Raw genomic sequence first — 25,138 nt, forward strand, 5'->3', positions numbered from 1 at the left:
TCACATGATGCATTTAAAGCTGTAAATATTGCCACAGGAGAATCTCTTGTCTTTGCAGCGGCCACACAGCTCCTGCCGATGAGGCCTCCTTAGATCGATGTGTCTTTTCTTTTGAAGACAGGAACAACGAGACTTTGAACAGGTCTTTTGAAAAGAAGCAACAGTTTGGGGACTAAATGATCAAATTAGTTCTTCAAATGTAGTCTTTAAATGAAAATACTTCTCCCCACCACCCCTATCCCCGATATCTTTCTCCTCCTTTGAATACTATGAGAAGTCCAAGACCAAGCTGTACAAAACCACTCACAGCTCACTAAATGCCATGCATTTTTCAAAATGAATGATCAAAGACGATATTTAAGAGAACATTGATGAGCCAGTCCAGAAGATACAACAGAAAAGGTTTAAAAGTTAGAGTTTTGTAGAGTCTCTTCATTATGCAGGTTTCTACATTTGTAGCCAGGTGGGAGTGAGCAGTGGGTATTAAGTGATTTGATTACCTAGACTGGAACATTTAAAAAATACTAGAGCAGTGATTCTCAACCAGTAGTATTTTACCTACCAGCAGACATTTGGCAATATCTGGAGAGATTTTTGGCTGTCACAACTGGAGGGAGGGGTGTTCTAGAGGAAGCTTAATGTTTTCCTTCCAGTCATGCCTAATCTCTGCTGGAATTTGAAGTATTTTTAACCACTATCCTATTCTGTCTTCTGATAAATAAAAAACACACCCCATGGAGACTGGTATACTACCCTGGTCCACCTTCCCAACCCTGCTAATCTTTGAAAATTTATAATCACTGCTCTATTTTCTGCATATGTCCATAGCCAAAAAGAATAAGTCAAGCTTTACCTTTTATATTGTGAAAATAGGCATTTTTATTTTCCAAATGAGTGTCTCAGATATGATTTATCAAATGTTGTACTGCACTTACATCTTCCACTCTCCCGTTGATGAGTATGCATCCTTAAGAAAATTCTAATAGCAATACTCACATGTTGTTTACTCTAGGTACTGCTCCAAGCACTTTACATAAATTCACTTAATCCTCATATCACCTTTATAAGGAAGAAAAGGCTTAATTCAAAACAAATTTTTTTAGTTAAAAAAAAATCAGGATTTAGTCTAAAGGTAGGTTTCTGGTTTTAGTAATGGTGGATTAGGTGATTTTTTTTTTTTTTTTTTTTTTTTTTTTTTGTGGTACGCGGGCCTCTCACTGTTGTGGCCTCTCCCGTCGCGGAGCACAGGCTCCGGATGCACAGGCTCAGCAGCCATGGCTCACAGGCCCAGCCGCTCTGCGGCATGTGGGATCCTCCCGGACCGGGGCACAAACCCGTGTCCCCTGCATTGGCAGGCGGACTCTCAACCACTGTGCCACCAGGGAAGCCCTGGATTAGGTGGTTTTAACGAAATCTCCTACTTAGGACAACAAGAAAAGCTGAGCAGAAAAGATAATAATTAAAAACAAGAACTACTTGAAGGCACTGGAGAGTTACCAAAGTATCAGAGGAGGAAGCCCAGAAATAGAGATGAGCCTGACATTTGGGACTATTTTCTCTCTAAAGGCAATTCTGTAAGAGGTGAAAGACAACAGGAAGCTGAAAATGAGTTTAACAAGTTGATGAGGCTGAGGGATAATCTTAAATATGTCAAAATAGGAGAGACCTGGTAAACAATGCAGGTTTTGTGCTGGGACCCTGAAGGGCCCTGAAAGGCTACACCCTAAGAATAAGAATAAACCAAAAATTGACCAGCCTTCAACTGCTGAAGCCCAGTTTCAAAACAGCTCAACCCTGATTGGAAAATAGTAATCTGAAATTGCTAGTGTCCCCATCTGCCCAACAGAAGCAAACAAGTCTTCTGTGAAAAACAATACTATCCTAGGCCTCAAATTATTACTATAGGGGCTTCCCTGGTGGCGCAGTGGTTGAGAGTCTGCCTGCCAATGCAGGGGACACGGGTTCGTGCCCCAGTCTGGGAAGATCCCACATGCCGCAGAGCGGCTGGGCCTGTGAGCCATGGCTGCTGAGCCTGCGTGTCTGGAGCCTGTGCCCCGCAATGGGAGAGGCCACAGCAGTGAGAGGCCCGCGTACCGCCAAAAAAAAAAATTATTACTATAATTTTTCATATACAATATATAGCACTCAAAAGTAACCAGGTATATAAGGAGACAGAATGACATACTCGAAAACCAAGGAACGTGAAGAGGATAGCAACAGAACCATAGAGGATTAAATTAATGGAGTTTTATGGTACAGATTTTAAGAAAATGATGCTGAATATGTTCAGAGATGAGACTGATATTTCCAACAGAGAACTGGACGTCACTTAAAAACACATAAAAATTCTAGTACTGAAAAACACAGTAACTGAAATCTATAACTGAATAGGTAGGTTTGACGGCAGATTGGAAAGAGCAGAAGGAAAAATTAGAGAAATGGAAGATAGTTTAGTAGGTGCTATCCAAACTGAAGCAAAGAGAGACAAAAGCATAGGAAATACAGAAAAGAGCATAAAAGAGATAAGGGATATGGTGAAAGGTCTAATATGAGTAATTAGAAGAAAGAGAGAATGGAGGTAGAAGTAATATTTTAAAGATAATGGCTGATAATTTTCCAAGAGTGATAAAAGTCTTCAAGCTACAGATTCAAGAAACACTATGAATTATAAACAGGATAAATACAAAGAAACTACTATTGGCCGTAAATTGTAAAACTGTTGAAAACCAAATCAGAGAGAAATATCTTAAAAGCAAACAGACTTAAGAAGGTGAGAAAAAGTGAGATATATTACTTCAAAGGAGCTGCAATAAGACCAATAGCCAACTTTACAGAAACGATGAAAGTCAGATCCTTAAGGGGCAGAAAGAAACTACTGCCAACCTAAAAATTTTATACTCAGCAAAAATATCCTTTAAAAAAGCTATCTAGACAAAATAAAAGGTGTCACCTTCAGACCTGCATTACAGGAAATATTAAAATGTGTTCTTCAGGTAAAAGGAAAGTGGTCTCAGAAACAAAAAGGACCCGAGAGCAGCAGAAAGGTTAAGTATGTAGCTAAAGCTAAATTAATTATGACTATAACAAATAATGTCTTTTAAAGTTTAAAATTAACATACAACAATAGCAGCAAAGAAGTTTGGATGAAGTGATAAGGAATTAGTGTGACCTAAGGTCACTGCATTGTCAAGAAGAGGTGAGATTGACTTATCAACGTCTACATAAGTTGCTAAAGAATCATGCTGTAAGATGAACATTAAAGAAGAACATTAAAGAATGAATAACTGCCAAGATAATGGGGGGGGGGTTAAAAAAATCAATTCAAGTGAACACAAGAAAAAGGAGTATAATAGTAAGAAAATATATTTAAATCCAAAGTAATTAGAGTAAACAGACTAAATGAGAATGTCAGACTAGAAAATCTAAAGATAAATCATTTATAAACGATTAGACTCGTTTTTTAAGTTATTTATTTCTTAGTAGTAGAAAAAGGGTTTTAAGTAAGTGAAGGATTTAGGTTAAAAAAAATTCTTGATTATGAAAATCAACTATGTCACACTTTTCTGAAAAGCTTCAAAAGATGTCTCCTGCAAGCTGTTTTAGGTAAGAGCTCATCGAATTCTGTGACATCCTAGACCTTGGGGACACCATGGAATCTGATCACAACTCTAATACTATCTGTCCAACCTTGGGCAAGTTATTTCCTTATTGAACTTTAGCTTTCTGGTCTGTATCATGGGAATAACATCTACCTCAAAGGTTAGATTACAGGAGATAATGAAAAGCACTTGGCCTCAAGTTTGGCACATAGTAAAAGCTTAATAAAGGTTACCTGTTAAATTATTACATGCAAACTATACACAGGGTGTTTGAGGAAAAACACACCACATACATAAACACACCACATAAGGCAACTTAAGAGTAAATCTTCCCCTTCCCCCCCCACAAAAAACCTAGAATTAATGCTTTTTCTAAAATATTATAAAAATTCAAACATACAGAAAACCTAACACTCCTGTACAGATATCTAAGCCTATCAAATCCTAACATTTTGCCACAGAAGCTTCATGCTTAAGAATGAAAACATTATAGATACGATGGAAATATTCTATTTGCTTACCTGGCATTGGATTGCTTCTACTCGATAAGGGTTAAAACTCTTTTGGCATTTGCAACAGAGTTGTTTGAAATAAACCTAAAGAGAAATTTGTCTTTTACACAAGTTTATATGTACTCTAGGCTCCCAGATCTTAATTTAAGTAATCCATTCCTTCACCTTGCAGCTTGCTTTTGCCCAACCTCTATGCTGAAGTCTTAAGCTCTTGTAGTGCTATCAGTCACTTTTTCTTATTCTTTGAACCTCATTTTCCTTACCTGTAAAATTGAGACAATACAACTTCCTTTTTCTATAATTCTGACAACTACCCAATAATGTACACAAAGTACCACAGTAAAAGTCTTCAGTGAGAAGTAGCTATTATAACTTTATTCATCGTGCAGGCAGAACCCTTGAACAGCTCCTTTTGTCCTGGTCTATTTGCCCCTACTTTTTCATTTTTTTTCAGTATTTCTCAATTTGAAATTTAAATTACTTATAGTTACCCACCAACACACGTGGTTTCCAGGCTTTGTGCATTTTCTTGTGCACTTTCTCTCCCTTCCTCACTTGATGAACTCCTATTTATAAACCTTTAAAATCCTGCTTGGACATCAAGATGCCTTCCCTCCGACAAGGTTAATTTTCCCCCTCCTGTATCATTTGTGTACCACTTCCATGCCACGGGTGCCAATGCATATATCACCAAATCTGATTTTGTCTGCGTCACTCCTATCAATAAATTTCTCCAGGATGAGTTCTATGTCTTATTCTTTGTTTCCTAGTGTCACCAGTGTTTGAATTAAACCCACTGTTTCTTTTCTGGCAAGAGAAGGAAAGTAATTTTAGTTTAGTTTAAAAATCTATTCGCCTCCAGGGTCTAGTAAATGGCTAGGGTTATTAAAAAAAAAAAAAAAAAAACCCAAGTTTTCATTCAGGTCGTAGCATGCCTCCTTACCCTCTCCCTCTACAGTCCTTAAGCAGGAAAAGCAGTATCTAAAATGCAACAGCACAGTGGCCTCAAACTCAAATGCTTGTAGAGGTGAATGAGAGACACCAGATGTAGACTGTTGTGAAATAAAGGCTACATGCCCAGTGAAAGGAGACAGAAGCTGCTCAAGTCCAGCCTACTGCTCTCAAACTCAGAGTGTTTAATGACCAGTCTGATGGTTCAGGAAAATCTGGAAATGCAAAATGTGGAATCTTTCCCAGCCTAAATATGTTGACAACTAATTCAAATTAAGGCGTGGAGCCTAAATAAGCAAGTCTCTCAAGGTTAACCTTCACAATAAATTATTTCTCTCATTGCCCCACCTTGTGGACAGACAGTGGAAATTTTCTAGAGCTCAGGCCCAAACCTGTTACAATATACCAACTAAAAAATGATTATAGGGCTTCCCTGGTGGCGCAGATCCCACATGCCGCAGAGCGAGCGGCTGGGCCCGCGAGCCATGGCCGCTGAGCCTTGGCGTCCAGAGCCTGTGCTCCGCAACGGGAGAGGCCACAGCAGTGAGAGGCCCGCGTACCAAAAAAAAAAAAAAAATGATTATAGCAAGTCCCAATGTATACAAGAGCAAGAGTTCATTTAAATAACCTGACATTTCGTCCAGTGCAACTACCAAACCAAATATAACACCAGGGTATGGTTCAGGAGCTCAAGCGCTCTTGTAGACAGCCCAATTCAGTTCAATTCAAACATTTACTGAACACCTGTTATGTGCCTGGCATGGAGGCTGCCAAGATGACCAGGACAGCATTCTAGTCATGCTCCGTTAGGAAACATGCTCTTCCTCCATGTAGCACCTGTGCCCGCCCATGCTCTCCCTTGTCCCACTCACTTTTACTTACCTTATTAGTTCCAGAAATGCACCACACATAAGCACTCTCCCATCTCGTCTTACAATCTTTACAGTGAAAATAGCCATATTTTGGTTCTAAAAACTGCAAATAAGGAGGAAAAGTCCTTTACTATCTTGGGGTGGCAGGGAGGGGGTGTGTGGATAAAAAGCCAAATCCTTTTATCCTTGTGGCTTTGTATAAGAAACAACAAGAAGCCTCCTTAATCTCATTCAGAGCTATTCTCAAGGTCACTACGTGAACTCGGCTCTCAAGGATTGATTACTCTGGGACGCTTCTAGCTGCTCTCACGCTTTTCCAATCTATTTCCCCCAAGGCCATTAGCACCACCTGCACAGAACGAAGATCTGATCACAGATTTCACAAACCTGAAACCCTTCTTTGTCTCCTCATTTCCAATAGCTATGGTTCCCAAACTTTGGGTTTTCATAGGCTTAAAGTTGGCACCCCATTTTACCAAAAAATTACACAACACACATACACATAGGACATGTAAAATACATGTTTGCGAGAGAAGATTCTGCTCTCGTTGCGCCAGAAATGGAAAAAAGGAAAGAGAGGGCTGAGGCGAGGGAAGAGAAAGCTCACCTGGAAGTTGGGCTTCCGGAGCGGCTCGCTGGCGTCTCCCTGAGCTTGCTTGCTCTTCCTTTCCCGAGGACTTGAGGCATCTTCCTCCCCCAACTTTTCCTGTTCCCGGAGTTCCTCCCGCTGGTCCTCTTCCGACCTTGGTGTTGGTGGCGGCAGCGGCGGCGGCTGGCTGGCCTCGGGAGGACTCGAAAGCGCCTTCCTCTCCTCGTCTTCCCCATCCTTCTGCAGCCGCACCAGGCCCCTGCGGCCCATCACTGGCGAATAGACTCCCCAGGCTGACAGGGGTGCCTTGTGCCCCGTGCTGCCCCAGGGGGAGCGGCTGTGCAAGGTGCGAGGCCCCAGTGAGCATTGCACGGACTTGTCCACCCGGGGGCTCACCTGCACGCCTACCTCCTTGGTGTCGGCCTTGCACAGACGCAGGCTCACGCTGGGGTTCATCTGGGAGAGAATGGCCTTAAGCTGGGCCCTCTTGTAAGGGTCCACGCAGTAGTCGGAGGCGTTGGAGGGCACCAGCAGCCCCGGCCTGGCCAGGAAAGCGGGGGGACCGTTGTTGTGCCTCCAGTCGGGCTGTTTGTGCTCAGAGAGTCCAGGCTGGCCCAAAGGCAGCGTGTTCCCGTAGCCCGGGTACAAGCTGTAGGGAACACGGACCAAGCGCTCCATCCGGCCGCCGTGCGCCCAGGCGCAGCGCAATATCCTGGGGCAGTGTGTTTGTGTCCTTGTTTTGCCTTCCACCTTCATCCGCCCCCTCTTTCTCCAGATCAAGTTGGTTCAGGTTCTTCCCGAGCTTCTCCATTTATTTCTGATTCTGATGGGTGCTGCTTCCTATTACCCTAATTGGAGGAGGGAAGGCGATCTCCCTACCTACGGAGGTCTAATTGCTACCTCATCCCTAATTGCTTTTTTCTGTCTCTTCAATTCACTGCTCCTGAATCTTTTTTCAAAGCTGTTTTTCATTTACCTTCTTATTCACACACGTTTTAATTAGTAATTCATTATTCCCACAGTGACTTACCATTTTAGAGATCCTGTTTTAAAAGATACTGTACATCCAATACAAGCAGTAAATTATTTGAGCTGCCGCACTACAAGAGTGAGTATTAGGAAGAAAGTATATTACGGCAGAGCTAATGAATGTAAAAAACCTGGTACTAGCAAGGAGCATAAAGTTATGGGCAGAGTGCGGGGGCGGGGGAGGGGGGAGAAAGTGTATATAGTGAAAAAATATATTTCACAGGGTTGTATGACATACCAACAGTTCTCATTAGTCCACTCTAGTGGACCCGCCCCCCCCAAAAAGGTGAAAAGCAGCAAATTGTTCAGATTTAGAGGTTAAATGCAGACAATCACAGGATAGTTAAGTATCTGAAGTTACACAGACTTAACTGAAAACTGGGCCTTATTTATCATGCAACTTACTTAACTAGATGACTCAGATTCCCCATCTGACAATACTAACCAATTTATAGGATTATTGTAAGATTAAACGTGATATTCTTTATAAAGCACAAAGCAGAATAACTCATAGATGTTCATTAAGTGTTAGCTGTTATTGGATAAGGATCTCAGGCCCGTGTTTCTTTGCTATTTAGACCTAGATGATCGTAAGCTTTGGTATCTATCTGTATTGGTAAGGCTTCCTACTACAGCAAAGGATTATGATCAAGCTAAAATGACACCTCAGGTACCAAGTAGAGGCCACTCTTTTTCAAATCCACGGTTGCTTCCACTGTTTACTGCTCAAGAGCCCTCGGAAAGCAGCAAGGCCCATGAGCCCCTCTCACCTCCAGAATCCAGCTGAAGGCTTCCTAGGAACTACAATAAACCTGAATTAAGCCTTGTGCTAGGCATATCACAGACCCTGTGAATAATGAGACTGCTGTCTTCCAGGGCAGTTTGGAGGGGAAGTCAGGCACAAAACAGGTGTTTGGTACCCTAGGAATGCCAGGGATACTACGGAAGCCTGCAGAGGAAAGCGCCTAACACTGCAGGAGGCCTGAGGTGGGTTTCACAATTTTTCAAGCAGGGAAACAGGCTCAGAGGTTTTGAAATCCTGCTGCCTAAGAGCAACACGCGGACTAGAACCGATGTCCTCTGGCTTCAAATCTCAGCCTCTTCCACTCTTTAGGGAGCACTCAGCCGGGAAGGCAGTTATCCACAGCCACGGATCACTCTGGGGTTTTCTAACGTCTGCCCACTTTGGGGGACGCCCGCTCTTAGGACAAAACAGAGACTTTTCACAGACCCCAGGCCGCATTCGAGGGCGACCACCCAAACGTGACAGGGAGCGGAGAGAAGGGGGAGGAGGCGGCAAGTATACATAAGGCGTGGTGCCTCCAAGCAGCGCGGCCTAGTAGTCTGAAGGCTCAGGAGAAGAGAACGTGCACCTCAGCTCCCTCTTTAGCGGCTCGGAACTGACTGTCAGGCAGCCGAACAAGTATTCGCTTTGGCCACAGCTGGAGGAGGCGGCAACCCGGCCCGAGTCTGACTTCCGGGTGGCGCGCGCGCGCTGCGTGCAGCGCCATGGCGTCATCGCGTGACGTATCCCGTGAGCGGGCTTTTGGAGCGGGAGTCTGAAATCCGCTGGGCGGAGGTGGAGCTGTTACGGCTCCGCGTAGTGGGTTCTGTCTGGGGCGGTGGGTCGCGGCGAAACGGAGCCTGCGGGGTCAGATTTCTGATCTGAGTGCCGGCGCACGTTTTGTCAGCCTACTCTGGACAAAAACAGCTGCACCTCTGAAGGCGGTTAGTGTTGGCAGGGGTGGAGACGGGCGGCGGGGAGCGCCTCCGGTGCCCGGGTGGGAGCCGGGCCTCGGGCCCTCACTGGCCCCTACCCGCCCCGCACCGACGGGGAGAAGGGACCCGCTCCACGGGGCTGGAGGGTCGAGCCCCACCCCTTCCCGGGGACTCCATTGCCCAGCTTTGGGCGCCGCTTGTCCTAGACGTCTCAAGCTGAAGTTTCCTTAATTGGAATCACGATGAAGTTACTTTCACGAAATATTGCTATTTTGGAAAATGTCTTAGAGTCTGTGGCCCACTGTATCTGCCTCACTTAGTCCCCGGGTAACTGCTGTGTTAACGAAGATTTACTGATTGGGAATTGTCAAACGGTGTTGATCTAATAGCCCTCGCTAACTGCGCAGCCACTAGCCACACGTGACTAGTTAATTTAATAAAGAGTAAATAATATTAAAAATTCTGTTCTTGAGTCAGACTTGCTACATTTCAAGTGCTGAATGTGGCCAGTGGCTGCTCTATTGGACGGCACAAATATACAATTCTCTCTTCATCGCTGTAAGTTCGATTCTTTTCCCGAGTGGGACCGAGGTAAATAAGCATTGTAACTTTAGGCAGGTTTACCCGCTTCCGCTTTTACCTCAGAGTCACTTAAAAAGGACTGCATCCCTGTGAAGTGTATTTTGGTGTTCTCTTTTGCAGACTCCGTTACCAAACGTTGGAATAATATTGTAGATAAAAATGCCGATTGGATGCAAAGAGAGGCCAACGTTTTTTGAAATTTTTGAGACGCGATGCAACAAAGCAGGTATTGACAGATTTTATATAAATTGATCGTTTACATTGAGAATAATGTTTTCAGAAAAATGTGTAATTATGCATGCTTGCTGAAAAGAATTCAGTACTTCATGTTTTTGTTTACACTATAAACTGTGCTTTATGGAGTCATAAATCAGTTAGGAAAATAATCATTTACAGTTAAACAAATGATAAGTATAGAACCTGTAGTGGATAAAGAGGAGCCTGACCCCGTGATTAGCAGAATTGTTTTTAAAGCAGAGAACTTCTAGCAAATCAGAAGCATTGGTAACGTTATAGCAGAAGTTGTCAAACTTTTTGGTCTCAGTTCTCCTTACACTCCTAAAATGATTGAGGACCAAGAGCCTTTGTTTATGTAGGTTACCACATTAGAAATTAAAACTAAGAATTTAGAAATATTATTTATTTTTTTAAAAAATATTTTTATTTATGTATTTATTTGGCTGTGCCGGGTCTTAGTTGTGGCATGCTAACTCTTAGTTGCAGCATGTGGGATCTAGTTCCCTGACCAGGGATTGAACCCAGGCCCCCTGCATTGGGAGCGTGGAGTCTTAGCCACTGGACCACAAGGGAAGTCCCTAAAAATATTATTAATTTAATTAATAAAAATAAACGCATTGCATATTTTTTAATTTATTTGGCCATACCGCACGGCTTACAGGATCTTAGTTGCCTGATCAGGGATTGAACCCGCTCCCTTGGCAGTGCAAGTGCAGAGTCCTAACCACTGGACCACCAGCAAGTTCCCAAACGCATTGCATATTAACGTGAATAACATGTTTATGAAAAATAACTATTTTACAAGAAAAATGTGAGAAGAGTGACATTATTTTAAAATTTTGCAGTTCTCTTTACTCTCTGGCTCAATAGAAGATAGCTGGATTCTCATACTCATTTCTGCATTTAATCTGTTACAATATGTTGTTTTGGTAGAAGTACATGAAGAAAACCCAACCTCACACAGCAATGTAATTAGAAAAAGAAGTATTTTAATAGTCTTCACTTAACTGTGGGTATTTTTCTTTGGTACTACTCCAAAACTCAAGACAAGTGGTAGTTTCTTAAAAGTTGCAATGTGGAATCCGAAACCATGTAATGAATTTTTCATACTCTTCTTACATTAAATTCAATTAGTCTTTCTTGTACCTTGAATAAATCTTTTATCCATGTTGTAACATCATGCGTGGATTATTGGAAAAATATTAATGATATTCCATATATTGACACCTTGCATTAGACATTAAAAAATCACATTGGGGGGCTTCCCTGGTGATGCAGTGGTTAAGAATCCGCCTGGCAATGCAGGGGACACGGGTTTGAGCCCTGGTCCTGGAAGATCCCACATGCCGCAGAGTAACTAAGCTCGTGTGTCACACTACTGAGCCAGTGAGTCTCAACTACTGAAGCCCATGCACCTAGAGCCCGGACTCCGCAACAAGAGAAGCCCTTGCAACGCAACGAAGAGTAGCCCCCGCTCGCCGCAACTAGAGAAAGCCCACGCGCAGCAACGAAGACCCAACGCAGCCAAAAGATAAATTAATTAAATAAAGTAAATAAAAATCACATTGGTTACCTCACTGATTTCATCAGAAAAGTCTTTTAAGATTGGGAAGACATCAAGCTCACAGAGGCTCATAGAGTTTTTAACAAAATTCTAATTCTCATTTGAAAGCTCACATGTTATCATTGGCAACAAACTATTGTTTTCCCTGCAGTAACAGTCTCACTTCATTCATTTTCGAGAAAATGTCTACCAAATCACCCAACTAAGAATAACTTAGTCGTTCTTTCTTGTGAAAATGGCTTTCCACGAAAAGTGCTAATTCAGCTCACAGTTCATCACGAGTGCTTTTTCTAAACAACTCTTGTGCTTAAATATGCAGAAATGCTTGAATGCTTCCATTTTTGTCACAGAATATTAAAAAGATGTGCTCAAGGGTTAGGCTTTAATAAAACTAACTTTTGCTGCCTAGTTAAGGACACTTTAAGTTAAACTTGCTTTTTTTTTTTTTTGGCCGCACCGCGCGGCATGTGGGATCTTAGTTCCCCGACCAGGGATGGAACCCGTGCCCCCGCATTGGGAGCATGGAGTTTTAACCACTGGACCGCCAGGGAAGTCCCACTTTTTTGTTTTTGTTTTTGTTTTTTTACAAGTGCATGGTGACAAAGAATACAGTGACTCCTAGTACAGTTTGTGGCCACTGCCTTTACTCAGGCAAAGCTGTTATCAGTTTTACCCACCAGTGGTGTAAATGTCAATGTTGGGAAAAAGGCAAATGATGGCTAATATTATTATGAAAATAGTTTTGACCTTATGGACCTCTTGAAATGGTCTTAGTGACCTTCGCCTCAAGTGGTCCACAGACCACACTTTGAGAACCACTACTTTAAGGATAGATCACAGGAGAAATTTTGTCTTTCTCTTTAACAGAGAATCTATTCCATTTGATTTGTGAGTCTGCATGTCTCTTGTACCTATAGATTTATCACAGCCACTTATGTAGTAATGATAATTACTTGAATTGTATCTGTGGAATGCATTCGTACTATGGATGATTTTTGTTTCTGAGTCGTGAATATGAAAGAAAACTTTAGAAGAGCTAAAATAGCTAATAATCTCCTTGTAACTTTTGTAAACTGTTATACCTTACTACAGATTCATAAGAGAACAGATGAATGATCCTGTTTAATTAGTATTCCTTAAAAGTAATGAACAGTCAAAATCTCAAGCAATTATAATCTTTACTGGCTCGTGGATTTTATTGTGTCACTGATTAAAACCCAGATGGGATTTTAATTTTTCTTACAGATTTAGGACCAATAAGCCTTAACTGGTTTGAAGAACTTTCTTCAGAAGCTCCACCCTATAATTCTGAACCTTCGGAAGAATCAGAATATAAAATCAGCAGTTATGAAACAAACCCATTTAAAACACCACAGAGGAAACCTTATCATCAGTTGGCTTCAACGCCAATAATATTCAAAGAGCGAGGTCTAACTCTGCCACGGTACCAATCTCCTTTAAAAGAATTAGATAAATTCAGATGCGATTCCGGTAAGTAATGTGATGTGGTTGACTAGAAAAAACATGAACTAGTAATTCAGACAAACCTGTGTTAAAAATCACAGCGGCTCGGGCCTCCCTGGTGGCGCAGTGGTTGGGAGTCCGCCTGCCGATGCAGGGGATACGGGTTCGTGCCCCGGTCTGGGAGGGTCCCACATGCCACGGAGCGGCTGGGCCCGTGAGCCATGGCCGCTGAGCCTGCGCGTCCGGAGCCTGCGCGTCCGGAGCCTGTGCTCCGCAACAGGGGAGGCCACAACAGTGAGAGGCCCGCGTACCGCAAAAAAAACAAACAAACAAACAAAAAAATCACAGCGGTTCTGTTGTTACCTGTGTCACGTTGGTCAGCTCAACCTCTCTGGCCACACTTCCCCCACCTGAAAAGTGGAAATGTGACAATAATACCTAGGTTTGGATTAAATAAAATAAGGTAGGTCCTTGATAAATGTTTCTTTTCCTCCTTCCTTTGATTAATATACCCTGCCCACTGAGATTTGCTAAATTATGTCATTCCTATACAAAAAAACCTAGGGCTTGTTTGGATGTTAAACTAAACTGTATTTCTGCAGGCCATCACAGAGGACAGAGATTCTTTTTAACAATTGCTATAAATGTCTTTTGATTCGGTAGCACTTTCTCGGGCCTGTGTGCCAGATGTTTGCAGCTTGTCATGTAATAACATTATATATTCATTTAAATATTTATCACCTGCTTGATTTAAGTAACATACTCTTCCTTTCTTTGGAGTATTACTCTCTAGTAAGAGGAATTAACAATACACAGATTAAGGACAGTTTAGGGTTGAATGTGGTACATGCCAAAAGAAAAATACAAAAAGTATAATGAGAGTTAAGAAGAAAGAAAGCATAAATGATATTGAGAGCAATTAGGGAATATTCAATTGAATTAAACCTTGAAGAATAGAAGAGATTCAGAAATTTGAAGATGGAATAGAGTGAGCGTGTTCTAGGCAGAGGGAAAAACATGAGGAAGAATATGTAGTTTGTGAAGTTAATAGCAAGTAATTCAGACTGTTTGGAGTCTTGCGTGTTTAAAAGGGACCAATAAACAGCCTAAGGCTAAAAAAAGCAGATTAGAGGCAGGCATTGAATGCCAGGCTAAAGAAATTGAATTTATTTGATAGGTTGTTGAGCAGAGAAGTCACATGCAAATTTAATCATGCTACTTCCTGCTTCAAACCTTTGATTACCTCCCTTTGCCCTCATGATAAAATCCAGACTCCTTAATATGATTTACAAGGTCCTTTATAATCTGTTCTCTCATTAACTCTTGCCTCATCTTGCCATAATTCCCCTCCCACCCACACTCAATTTACCATTCATTTGTACTGAATTTCTTTCTGAAACCACCATGCTCTGTGGCTCTTTACACACTGTTACCTCTGCCCAGTACTTACTTACTTCTTGTGATTTGTCTAGCTAATTGACACTCATCTTTCAGATCTTGACTTATCTCTCTGCTTCTGGGAAGTATTCCCTCTTACACTCATTTAGCTTCCAGTGAAGGAGACTTACATAAGCAATTGTCCTCTGATTAGTGCTATGAAATAGGAAACTCATTAGAAAATGCACATATAAAAGGGGATGTAGGTAATGAGCAAAGATTTTCTTAAACGTTATTGGATACCTAATGGCATACGTAGTGAGTATTCAGTAAGTATTTGTAGAATAAATGAATATTTATTTTGCTTAGAAAGCCTAAAAATCTGGCAGCAGTCTTTGGAGATGTGTTTTTCAAAACGTGAGGCATGGACCATTAGACTGTCCTGAAGTGCTGATTGAAAAGGAAGATTCCCGGCACTTTTCTCAATCTATTAAATTAGAATCTCTGGGAATGGTGGTCATGAATGTACATTTTAAACTAATTGGGTGATTCTTATAGGAAGAGAAGACTGCAGGCAGGGAGATCAGTTAGGAGACATAGTGGTCCAGGTGATGGGATCAGGTGCCTGAATTAGAGTAATGGTAGTGAAAGTGGATATAGAAGATAGAAACTACAGGACCCTGCAATAGCCTAGATATGGAAAATTCAAAAGAAAGGATCAAATCACAGGTGTAGGGCACGATTAAGAATGGAGTGGTGATATTCGTAGAAATTGTAAGCACTGGGGGAAAAGCAGGTTTGAGAGGGAAAAGGTTTGAAAGGATGAAAAAAAAGTAGATTGAGGTTTGGATTGCAGTTTGAGAAAGTATTGGGATGTGAAGGTGGAGATGTCCTGAGAGATTTGGGGAATACAAGACTGAAACTAAAGAAAGAACACAGGTGGGAGAGAAAGCTATAGGAATCAACTATCTGTTTGGAAAGTGAGGAAGTCATCAGATATGGTGAGAAAATTGATTATGATGAGGCCTAGGACAGAACCTTAAGGAATATGTAACAAATGAAACGTAGAGGAGAACACAGAAAAGGGAATCATCCATTCAACAAATATTCCATGCTTGCTTTTTGCCTGGCAGCTTGCTTGGCATTAAGGATACAAACATGAATAAGATGGCTTTTGACCTCTGGAACTCAGTCATGTAGGGGAGAAAATATATAAATATACTGGTTGGTATATGTTATAATAGGAGCATGTACAAAGTATGATGTTATAGATATAGTCAAGGTAACAGCCATCTGTCTTAGTTGGTCAGGAAAAGCTCTGTAAACCAGTTTATACTGAATCTACTGAATCTTGAAAGACATACCTAGAGTTGGTGGTTTATTGTCTAATTGTAACCTGCTGGGATTGGTCTTTCTATAACCAAGGAAGGATAGGAATGAATTAATAAGGTCACTGTGGACTCACGTCAGAGGAGTTAACTTTTTTAAGGTTGCATAAATAATTCTGTTGACTGTAGTATCTTGAGACCTTTTGCTTTTAAGTTTACTTTAAATTGAGTATTGAAATATAAGGGTAGGACTTAAACTGTTTTTAAACATACTTAGTTCAGTTCTAACATCTAATATATTATTTTTAAATTATCCATTAAATTCCATGAGGCAGTGTGCTATTTCTTCTCAGCAGTCTTTCCTCTTGCATAAGATTCCACGAGTTTATCTTAACCATCATTCGTCTTATTTATGAGATCCTCAAGTTATTTGGAAAATATTTATTGGGGTATGAACTTCATTTTGCCTGGTTCATTTATTTATTTACTTTTCATTTCTTACAGTTTCTGTTCTTTTGCACTTCTTTTTATTGCTGAGCCAATATCAATACTTTATTATTAAAGTCCTGTGTTTACACTAGGGTTCATTCTTTGTACAGTTCTGTGGCTTTTGGCAAACGTGTAATGTCATGTACCCACCATTACAGCATCATACAGAATAGTTTCACTGCCCTGAAAATCCCCTGTGCTCCACCTATTCACCCTTCCTTCCTTCCCCCTAAACCCCTGGCAACCACTGATCTTTTTACTGTCTATAGTTTTGTCTTTTCCAGAATGTCATATAGTTACTGCCTTCACTTAGCAATGTAAGGTTCCTCCATGTCTTTTCATGGCTTGATAGCTCATTTCTTTTTATCACTGAATAATGCTCTTTTATATGGATGTACCAGTTTGTTTATCCATTTACCTATTGAAGGACACCTTGGTTGCTTCCAAGTTTCAGCAATTATGAATAAAGCTGCTATAAACATTCATGTGCAGGATTTTGTGTGGACCTGAGTTTTCAATTCATTTGAGTAAACAACTAGGAGTACAATTGCTGGATCTCATCCTAGAAGTATGTTTAGTTTTGTAAGAAACTGCAAACTGTCTTCCAGAGTGGCCTTACCATTTTGCATTCCCATCCACAGTGAATGAGAGCTTCTCTTGCTCCACATCCTCATCAGCATTTGGTGTTGTCTGTGTTTTAGATTTTAATCTAAATACACCATTCTAACGGGTGTGTAGTGGTATCTCATTGTTTGCCTTCTTTTTTAAGTCCATGTTTTTGTTTGTTCTGATTAGGATCTTTGTTTTAAGAAAGATCCTTAATCTTTCTTAAAATGAAGAAAAGGGAAAAGGTGAAATTTCAAAATAGGTTTAGTTACTTTTCAGTATCTTTAACTAAAAGTCTCTTAGAGAAGGAGATTGGATATCTTGTTGAAGAAGGGTTTGCAATTTACACGTACATTTGGCTTATGTGTATTGCCTGTTTCTTGAGAAAGGAGAATATAACACAATGTTTGAGTAGGCTGCTACAAATAGTTTTCAGCTTGGTCTTTGCTTTGTTTCACTAACACTAATGCAGCTTATTTTCCCCAAAGCTTCTCTAAGTTAGAGATTATAGGAACAATTAAAGCAATTATTTTTATTTTTTTATTATTAATTTTTATTGAGTATAGTTGCTTTACAATGTGTTAGTTTCTTGCTATAAAGCAATTACTTTTAAAAGAATTTTTTAAGAGTAATAATAAGCGCCTCAAGTGCCAAATTTGTGATACAGAAAATAGGAATGTTGAAAAACTATAAATTGGATTTGATAGAGCCACATATAGCTTTAGAAACATTATTGTCTCAGAAAGTAGATGTGTTCAATAAGAACAGACACAAGTATGTGTCACTGTCTACACCCCACTTTTCTTATCATTGCTAATTCATTCAGCCAGTATTTGTGGAGTGTCTACAATGTATCAGGCATTATTGTAGTTTCTAAGGATACAGTGATAAATAAAACAAGTTCTCTACTTCAAGGAGCACACAGTCTAATAGGGGAAACAGGAACAGTGTATGATAAACTACTCTGTGGGGAACACATCAGAGGGGCAGTCAGTCTCACCTTAGGGACCAGTAAAGATTTCTGGAGGAGGAACTTTCAAAATGGAAACCTGGAAGAGAATCTAGGTCAAGAGAAATAAAAAGAGGTAGAAAGAAACAGTTTGTACAAAGGCCTAGAGTGAAAGAGAACATCCTTGCAGAATATGCACGTGGATGGACATGGCTAAAATTAGGTTGTGAAAGAATGTCATCGTAAAAATTAAATCAGATTGTGAAAGGCCTTGTTACTAGGGAGTTTTGTTATGGAGTTTGAACTCAATCTTGAAAACAAGATCTTGAGAGGTTTTCAGCAGAAGAGTTTTGTACTTTGGTAGGTTTTCAGTAAATGTCTTTTCCTTTACTCTCACCTGTCAAGATACCATAGTACTGTGTGTAACTTAATGACAAGTCATGCCACATTTATTTTGTATTCCACTTGTGTACATTTCAAACAGTTTTCCCTACTATACTGTGAACTCCTTGTGGTTAAAGCTCTGTCTTGAATTGTATTACTCAAACTGTCTTGGGCTTGTTGTATGCGTCACATAGTTGTTGAATGGGGACGGACATCCTTTGAGACATCCCTTTTTGAGAGGAGTGAGCAAACTGAGAAACCAGTTCAGACTGAATTCCCCATATATTCTCCTTCCCAATATAGATGAGGCTTTTTGTTTTTAAATACTTCCAGAGAATAAAAATTCACAATCTAGAACATACACATCCTCACTAAATTATTGCACTGTTTCAGGAAAGGACATTGCCAGTGGTAAACATAAAAGTTGTTGCACAATGAAGGCGAAAATGAATCAAGTAAATGATGTTACCAGCCCACCTCCAAATTCTTCTCTTAGTGAAAGGTATGATGAAGTCATTATATTAAAATATTTAAATGAAACGTTTTCCTACATGTAATGTTTGTTATATACAGATGCATCTAATTTTCATGGTAATATTTTGCTGTAGAGCCTGGTAGAGGATCTTCTATTTTAAAATAATTTCCTTTTAGATTGAGTCCTTTAATACAATAATTTTTACATTAGAAACATTTACTTTGTTTTTCTTATAACATTGAATTCACTATTTTCCTGTGTATCCATGGAATTTTTAAGTAACAAAAATATTATTGATGAAAAGCAATGCCTTTGAAATATCCTGTTTAAAATAATTTGTGTACTTTGAATCTTTGGAGAGAATATGATGCTATTATAGAGTCACTTTATATAATTTTTAAATTCAAAATATACAATTCCTAACATCTAAAATTTGTGAGTACTTTATACATTACTTTCAATGGGGATTTTAAACATAAGTTAGTGGTTACTTAATTCTTCATGAGATATTTACTTTTTAAAAAGTAATCTAAAAATATTACAAACTAGTATAATTCTAATAATTGATATGACTGAGAGTCCTTTTTTAAGTAAGATTAGTATTTTGTTTCTTTTTGCTATTTTTGTTCTCTTTTGAAATAATCTGAGGGATTTGTTTGGTTTTGTTTTAGTCCTGTTGTTCTACGATGTACATATGTAACACCACAAAGAGAAAAGTCAGGTATGATTAAAAACAAGGCTCTTTATTTTTCAAATACTCTAAATTTTAATAAAAATAAAGTTTAGTAATTTTGTCCCTTGTTTTATCCCCAGTGATATGTGGAAGTTTATTTCATACACCAAAGCTCATGAAGGTAAATATTCTGCCTAGTTTATTTTTACTATGTAGTAATTGAGAATTTGACAGCAGTGTCATAAGTTTGCCCTGAGATTTACAGGTCTGTACTTGAGATTGATTCACATAGGCATTCAGTAAATGAAAAATTAAAAAAATAAGTGAATGAAAAAATATTCTTTTTTTTTTTTTTTTTTTTTTCTTTTTGCGGTATGTGGGCCTCTCACTGTTGTGGCCTCTCCCGTTGCGGAGCACAGGCTCCGGACGCGCAGGCTCAGCGGCCATGGCTCACGGGCCCAGCCGCTCCGCGGCATATGGGATCCTCCCAGACCGGGGCACGAACCCGTATCCCCTGCATCGGCAGGCGGACTCTTAACCACTGCGCCACCAGGGAGGCCCAAAAAAATATTCTTAATCATCAGTGTATTTCTGTGAAATAAACTATTTTCTTTATTTTCAGGGTCAGACACCAAAACGTATTTCCGAAAGTTTAGGAGCCGAGGTGGATCCTGATATGTCTTGGTCAAGTTCTTTGGCCACACCACCAACACTTAGTTCTACTGTGCTCATAGGTAATACTAGCAAATATGTATTATATAAGATGATGTTGATAAATTATCATCTGTAATGCTTCTGTCCAAAAACAAATATGAAAAGATGATTAGATAGTAATCAGATTAGATAATACTGTTTTTGATAGGTGTGTTGGTAGTTCAGAATAATTTTATTCTGTTTAGTGTAGATTGAAATAAATCTCAAGTGCATTAAATGGTATTTTAGAGGAATCAAATTAATTTGTACACAGACCAGGATTTTTTTTTATTCTAGGAAAAATACATTCCATGTTGATTCCTCTTTAGATGGGCATTTAATTTTCTTCTTTTCTTGCTGAGATGAAATAATATAGGTAAAAGCATGTTGAAAAGTAAGAAATGTTTAACGTATGATATGCCTTTCAACTATATTGTTATCTAAAAAAATACTAAAGTCAGTTCGGGGCTGCGGGCGTCCTCGCTTCCTCCCTCCCGGAGGCGGGCCCGACCCCGCCCCCGCGCCCCGGGTGGCTCCCCGCGGTCCCTCCTACCTCCTACCCTCAGCCTCCCCGGCGCGGCGCACTCCCCGCCGGCCGCAGCTTGACACGCCGCGCGGCCCCCCAGTCTCCCCGGCCGCCTCCCCCAGGCATGGCCCAGGGCTTCGCCTCACTATGGCAGCAGCACGGCACAGCACCCTTGACTTCATGCTCGGCGCCAAAGCTGATGGTGAGACCATTCTGAAAGGCCTCCAGTCCATTTTCCAGGAGCAGGGGATGATGGAGTCGGTGCACACCTGGCAGGAACATGGCTATTTAGCGACCTACATAAACAAAAACGGCAGCTTTGCCAATTTGAGAATTTACCCGCATGGATTGGTGTTGCTGGACCTTCAGAGTTACGACGGTGATGCGCAAGGCAAAGAAGTTGACAGTCTTTTGAACAAAGTAGAAGAAAGAATGAAAGAAATGAGTCAGGACAGTACTGAGCGGGTGAAGCGATTACCACCCATAGTTCGAGGAGGGGCCATTGACAGATACTGGCCCACTGCAGATGGCCGCTTGGTTGAGTACGACATAGATGAAGTGGTGTATGATGAAGACTCACCTTACCAGAACATTAAAATTTTACACTCAAAACAATTTGGAAATATTCTCATCCTCAGTGGGGATGTTAATTTGGCGGAAAGTGATCTGGCGTATACCCGGGCCATCATGGGCAGCGGCAAAGAAGATTACACTGGCAAAGATGTACTGATTCTAGGAGGTGGAGATGGGGGCATATTATGTGAAATAGTCAAACTGAAACCAAAGATGGTCACTATGGTAGAGATTGACCAAATGGTGATTGACGGATGTAAGAAATACATGCGGAAAACATGTGGTGATGTCCTAGACAATCTTAAAGGAGACTGCTATCAGGTTCTAATAGAAGACTGTATTCCTGTACTGAAGAGGTACGCCAAAGAAGGGAGAGAGTTTGATTATGTGATTAATGATTTGACAGCTGTTCCAATCTCCACATCTCCGGAAGAAGATTCCACATGGGAGTTTCTCAGACTGATTCTTGACCTCTCAATGAAAGTATTGAAACAGGATGGGAAATATTTTACACAGGGGAACTGTGTCAATTTGACGGAAGCCCTGTCACTCTATGAAGAACAGCTGGGGCGCCTGTATTGTCCTGTGGAATTCTCGAAGGAGATCGTCTGTGTCCCTTCATACTTGGAATTGTGGGTATTTTACACTGTTTGGAAGAAAGCTAAACCTTGAAAATCAATTTCCCCTAATCATGTGTGCTGCAAATAGCCTTCCTGACCTTCGTATGCTGTACATGACATCGAAAGGAGTCAGGCAATTGATTGTGAATTCCTTCAAGTTTCCTTTTTTTAATTATTTTTTAATTTAAAAATCAAATGGAAAATGTATATTTTGATGAACTGGGGTGTTATTTTTTTGAAAGTCAGCTGAAGGATGATGAGACAGTACAGTGAAGGCTGCTAAATGCACTGAACCTCGAGAATGTGATTTTTGTTTTTGTTTTTGTTTTTCTGTGTGGGCTTTCTTTGTTTCTGTTTTGGTAGTCTTCGAATTTGATTGTTTGGAGGAATGAACATCATTGTTTTCTTCTGGAGGGGAGCTCTTGACGGGAGTTTCATTTCCCCCCAAATTGACCTAGGTATTAAAATTTGGTGCTTATAAGGAAAGACTTTAAAAAATGAATAGCAATGCTTCGATTAAAATTACAAATGAGAAAAAAAAAAAAAAAAAAAAAAAAAAAAAAAATACTAAAGTCTACAAGCTTTTGCTTTTATGTCATGACCTCACAGCTTCATCTGATTTTCCAAGCCTTTGTGGACAGTATTACCTTCAAGTATTACCTTGTGGACACTATTACCTTCAAGTCAGGATCAGCAAACCATAGTTTCTTACCACTTTATCAGTGGTACTAAGGAATTGTGAGCACAGCTTATCCACTGTGTTGATTGACCTTTCTAATTACTATACTTCGATCAATTAATTTTGGTTCAAATGTGTCATTTAATCCAATAGTGCATGTTTCTTTTGATGTCTGACCAAAAAATACATGTTTTACATGAACTTTAATGTATGACATATGATACAGTATAGGTAAATTGAACTTTTTTTTTTACAGTCAGAGATGAAGAAGCATCTGCAACTGTATTTCCTAATGATAGTACTGCTGTAAGTAAATATGACAAATTGATTATGCTGTTTTAATTGCATATAATTTCAGAATGCCTTGAAAAATTATTTATCTTGCATTTTTCATTCTCTAATTTATGATTTATCTAAGCCTTTGAGGAAGTCTCTAAACCTGTTTCCATATGTGATTTTCTTTGACTTACTATGAAACTTTGCTGTCTCTCTGTTTAAGAATAAGTTGAATATACTATATGCATACTGAGAGTTTTTATACTAGTGATTTTAAAACATAACTTTTGCAGATTTCGAAAAGCTATTCTTCTAACCATGATGAAAGTCTGAAGAAAAATATTACGTTTATCCCTTCTGGGCCAGACAGTGAAAACAAAACTCAAACAGAAGCTAAAACTCATGGTAAGTCCTTTTGTTTAATTGAACTACTGTTTTCAACTGACATCATTGAAATATTGCGCCTCTTTTCTTGAAGAGAAAACACATTGCTTCTCCTTTCATGATTACTGAAGGTATTGAGGATAGAAACTAACTTGATTTAGATGAAAATGTTTAAACATCATACTAGGACAATACTATTCAAAGATGCTGTTGTGACACAAAAACAAAAGAAAACCCATAACTCAAAACTCACAGAGATGCAGATTAAGACTTAATGATTAATTAAATGTGAAACCTTATTTTCTAATTAGAAAGTAAGTATGGTTGCAGATATATCTAAAGTTACCTAATCAGGTCATTAGAATATTGCATATTCTTAGTATTTGTGTATATCTGTATAAATGTGTAGGATTGGATATCTGGGTGTGTGTGTATGTATGTATAAAATCAGATTTTATTGCTGGTTGTAGGGCCACAAAATTTGGAACTTCTAGTTTGATAAATCTTAGAATATTAAGTTGTGTATATATAGTAAACTTGAGTTTCAGTTGTGTAGAGCTGGCAAAGAAAGGTTATTAGGGATTGAGTATGAATAAAAGGCTTTGAGTACACTGGAATCAGTCTTGACCAGAAGAACAGGGCAAGGTTGGTGCCTCCCTACCCAAAAAATATCTAGCACTCAGGATAACCCTTTAAATGCTAAATTATGTGTTATTCAGTGTATACTATTTCTATGAAAAAGGTTTGAGAATAGTATAAATTATATGGCTGTGTTATAAAACATTATTAATAATGCTTCTGCTTTATATTTTAACAGGATTGGAGAAAATGTTAGAGGATTCATTTGGTAAAGTAAATAGCTGCAAAGACCATTTTGAAAAGTCAATGCCAAATGTCCTAGAAGATGAAGTATGTGAAACAGTTACAGATATCTCTGAAGATGATAGTTTCCCAGTATGTGTTTCTAAATATAAAACAAGAAATCTACAAAACATAAAAACTGGCAAGACTAGGAAAAATATTTTCAATGAAACAAAAACTGATGAATATGAAGGAGCTAAAATACAAATGACAGAAAATAAACATTCATTTGTACCTGAAATGGAGCCAAATGACAGTGATCCATTAGATTCAAATGTAATAAATCAGAAGCCCCCTGGGAATGGAACTGACAAAATCTCCAGAGAAACTGTACCATCTTCAGCCTCTGAATGGTCTCAGCTAACCCTCGTGGGTCTAAATGGAACCCAGATGGAGAAAACATCCCTACTGCATATTTCTTCTTGTGACCAAAATAATTCAGAAGAAGATGTCATAGGTACAGAGAAAGAACCTACCAACTTCATTACTTCAGAAAATTCTTTGCTGCATATTTCAAGCATATCAAAAACAGTGAAGATATTAAATGAGGAACCAGTGGTAAAAAAGAGAGATGAAGGGCAGTGTCTTGAGTCTCGTGAAGATTCCACTGTTGTGGGAAAGCAAGCACTATCTGATTCTTCTCTAATAGCTGCTCCACGTCAGGGTATCAAGAAGTCTGTATTCAGGATAAGTGAATCACCTGAAAAGACTTTCAGAGCAGATTTCTCAAGTAATATGACTGATGCAAACTTTGAAAAAGAACCAGAAGCCTCTAAAAGTGGATCGGAAGTACAAACTGTTTGCTCACAGAAAGAGGATTCTTTACATACAAGTTCAGTTGATAATGGCAGCTGGCCAGCCACTACCAAACATACTTCTATAGCTTTGAAGAACGCAGGTTTAATATCCAGTTTGAAAAAGAAAACAAAAAAGTTCATTTATGCTATATGTGATGAAACATCTTATCAAGGACTGAAAATGCAGAAAGACCAAGAATCAGAACTAACTAACTCTTCAGTCCAATTTGAAGCAAAGCCTTTGGAAGCACCACATACATTTGCAAACGTTGATTCAGGTACCTCTGTGTGTGTGTGTGTGTGTGTGTGTGTGTGTATAGTGTGTCTAGT

The 25,138-nt window shown here is 39.7% G+C and overlaps 3 protein-coding genes across 7 annotated transcripts in view; 2 read left to right on the forward strand and 1 right to left on the reverse strand.

Annotated features, from left to right (window-relative positions):
• On the reverse strand, positions 1-7,279 carry ZAR1L (zygote arrest 1 like). Its single transcript, XM_060080187.1, has 4 exons — positions 6,542-7,279; positions 5,945-6,037; positions 4,121-4,195; positions 1-144 (listed from the first exon to the last, which is right to left on the reverse strand). Exons 1-4 carry the CDS (start codon positions 7,277-7,279, stop codon positions 1-3), a joined length of 1,050 nt encoding a protein of 349 aa, XP_059936170.1.
• Positions 7,280-9,115: 1,836 nt separating this feature from the next.
• BRCA2 (BRCA2 DNA repair associated) overlaps positions 9,116-25,138 on the forward strand; it is a 54,838-nt gene continuing 38,815 nt past the window's right edge. For all 5 annotated transcript variants that reach the window (XM_060080121.1, XM_060080123.1, XM_060080125.1 and 2 more), the window contains exons 1-10: positions 9,116-9,280; positions 9,974-10,079; positions 12,900-13,145; positions 18,645-18,753; positions 19,398-19,447; positions 19,540-19,580; positions 20,022-20,133; positions 22,747-22,796; positions 23,060-23,171; positions 23,968-25,086. In XM_060080121.1, coding sequence (XP_059936104.1) covers positions 10,013-10,079; positions 12,900-13,145; positions 18,645-18,753; positions 19,398-19,447; positions 19,540-19,580; positions 20,022-20,133; positions 22,747-22,796; positions 23,060-23,171; positions 23,968-25,086 — 1,906 coding nt within the window. In that variant the 5' untranslated portion in view covers positions 9,116-9,280; positions 9,974-10,012. The remainder of the gene's footprint in view (positions 9,281-9,973; positions 10,080-12,899; positions 13,146-18,644; positions 18,754-19,397; positions 19,448-19,539; positions 19,581-20,021; positions 20,134-22,746; positions 22,797-23,059; positions 23,172-23,967; positions 25,087-25,138) is intronic.
• Positions 20,618-22,274, forward strand: LOC132477527 (spermine synthase). Its single transcript, XM_060079921.1, has one exon. The coding sequence runs from the start codon at positions 20,766-20,768 to the stop codon at positions 21,861-21,863; it is 1,098 nt and encodes a 365-aa protein (XP_059935904.1). The 5' UTR covers positions 20,618-20,765; the 3' UTR covers positions 21,864-22,274.

This window comes from Mesoplodon densirostris, chromosome 17, assembly GCF_025265405.1.
Source record: "Mesoplodon densirostris isolate mMesDen1 chromosome 17, mMesDen1 primary haplotype, whole genome shotgun sequence".
Taxonomy (NCBI): Eukaryota; Metazoa; Chordata; class Mammalia; order Artiodactyla; family Ziphiidae; genus Mesoplodon; species Mesoplodon densirostris.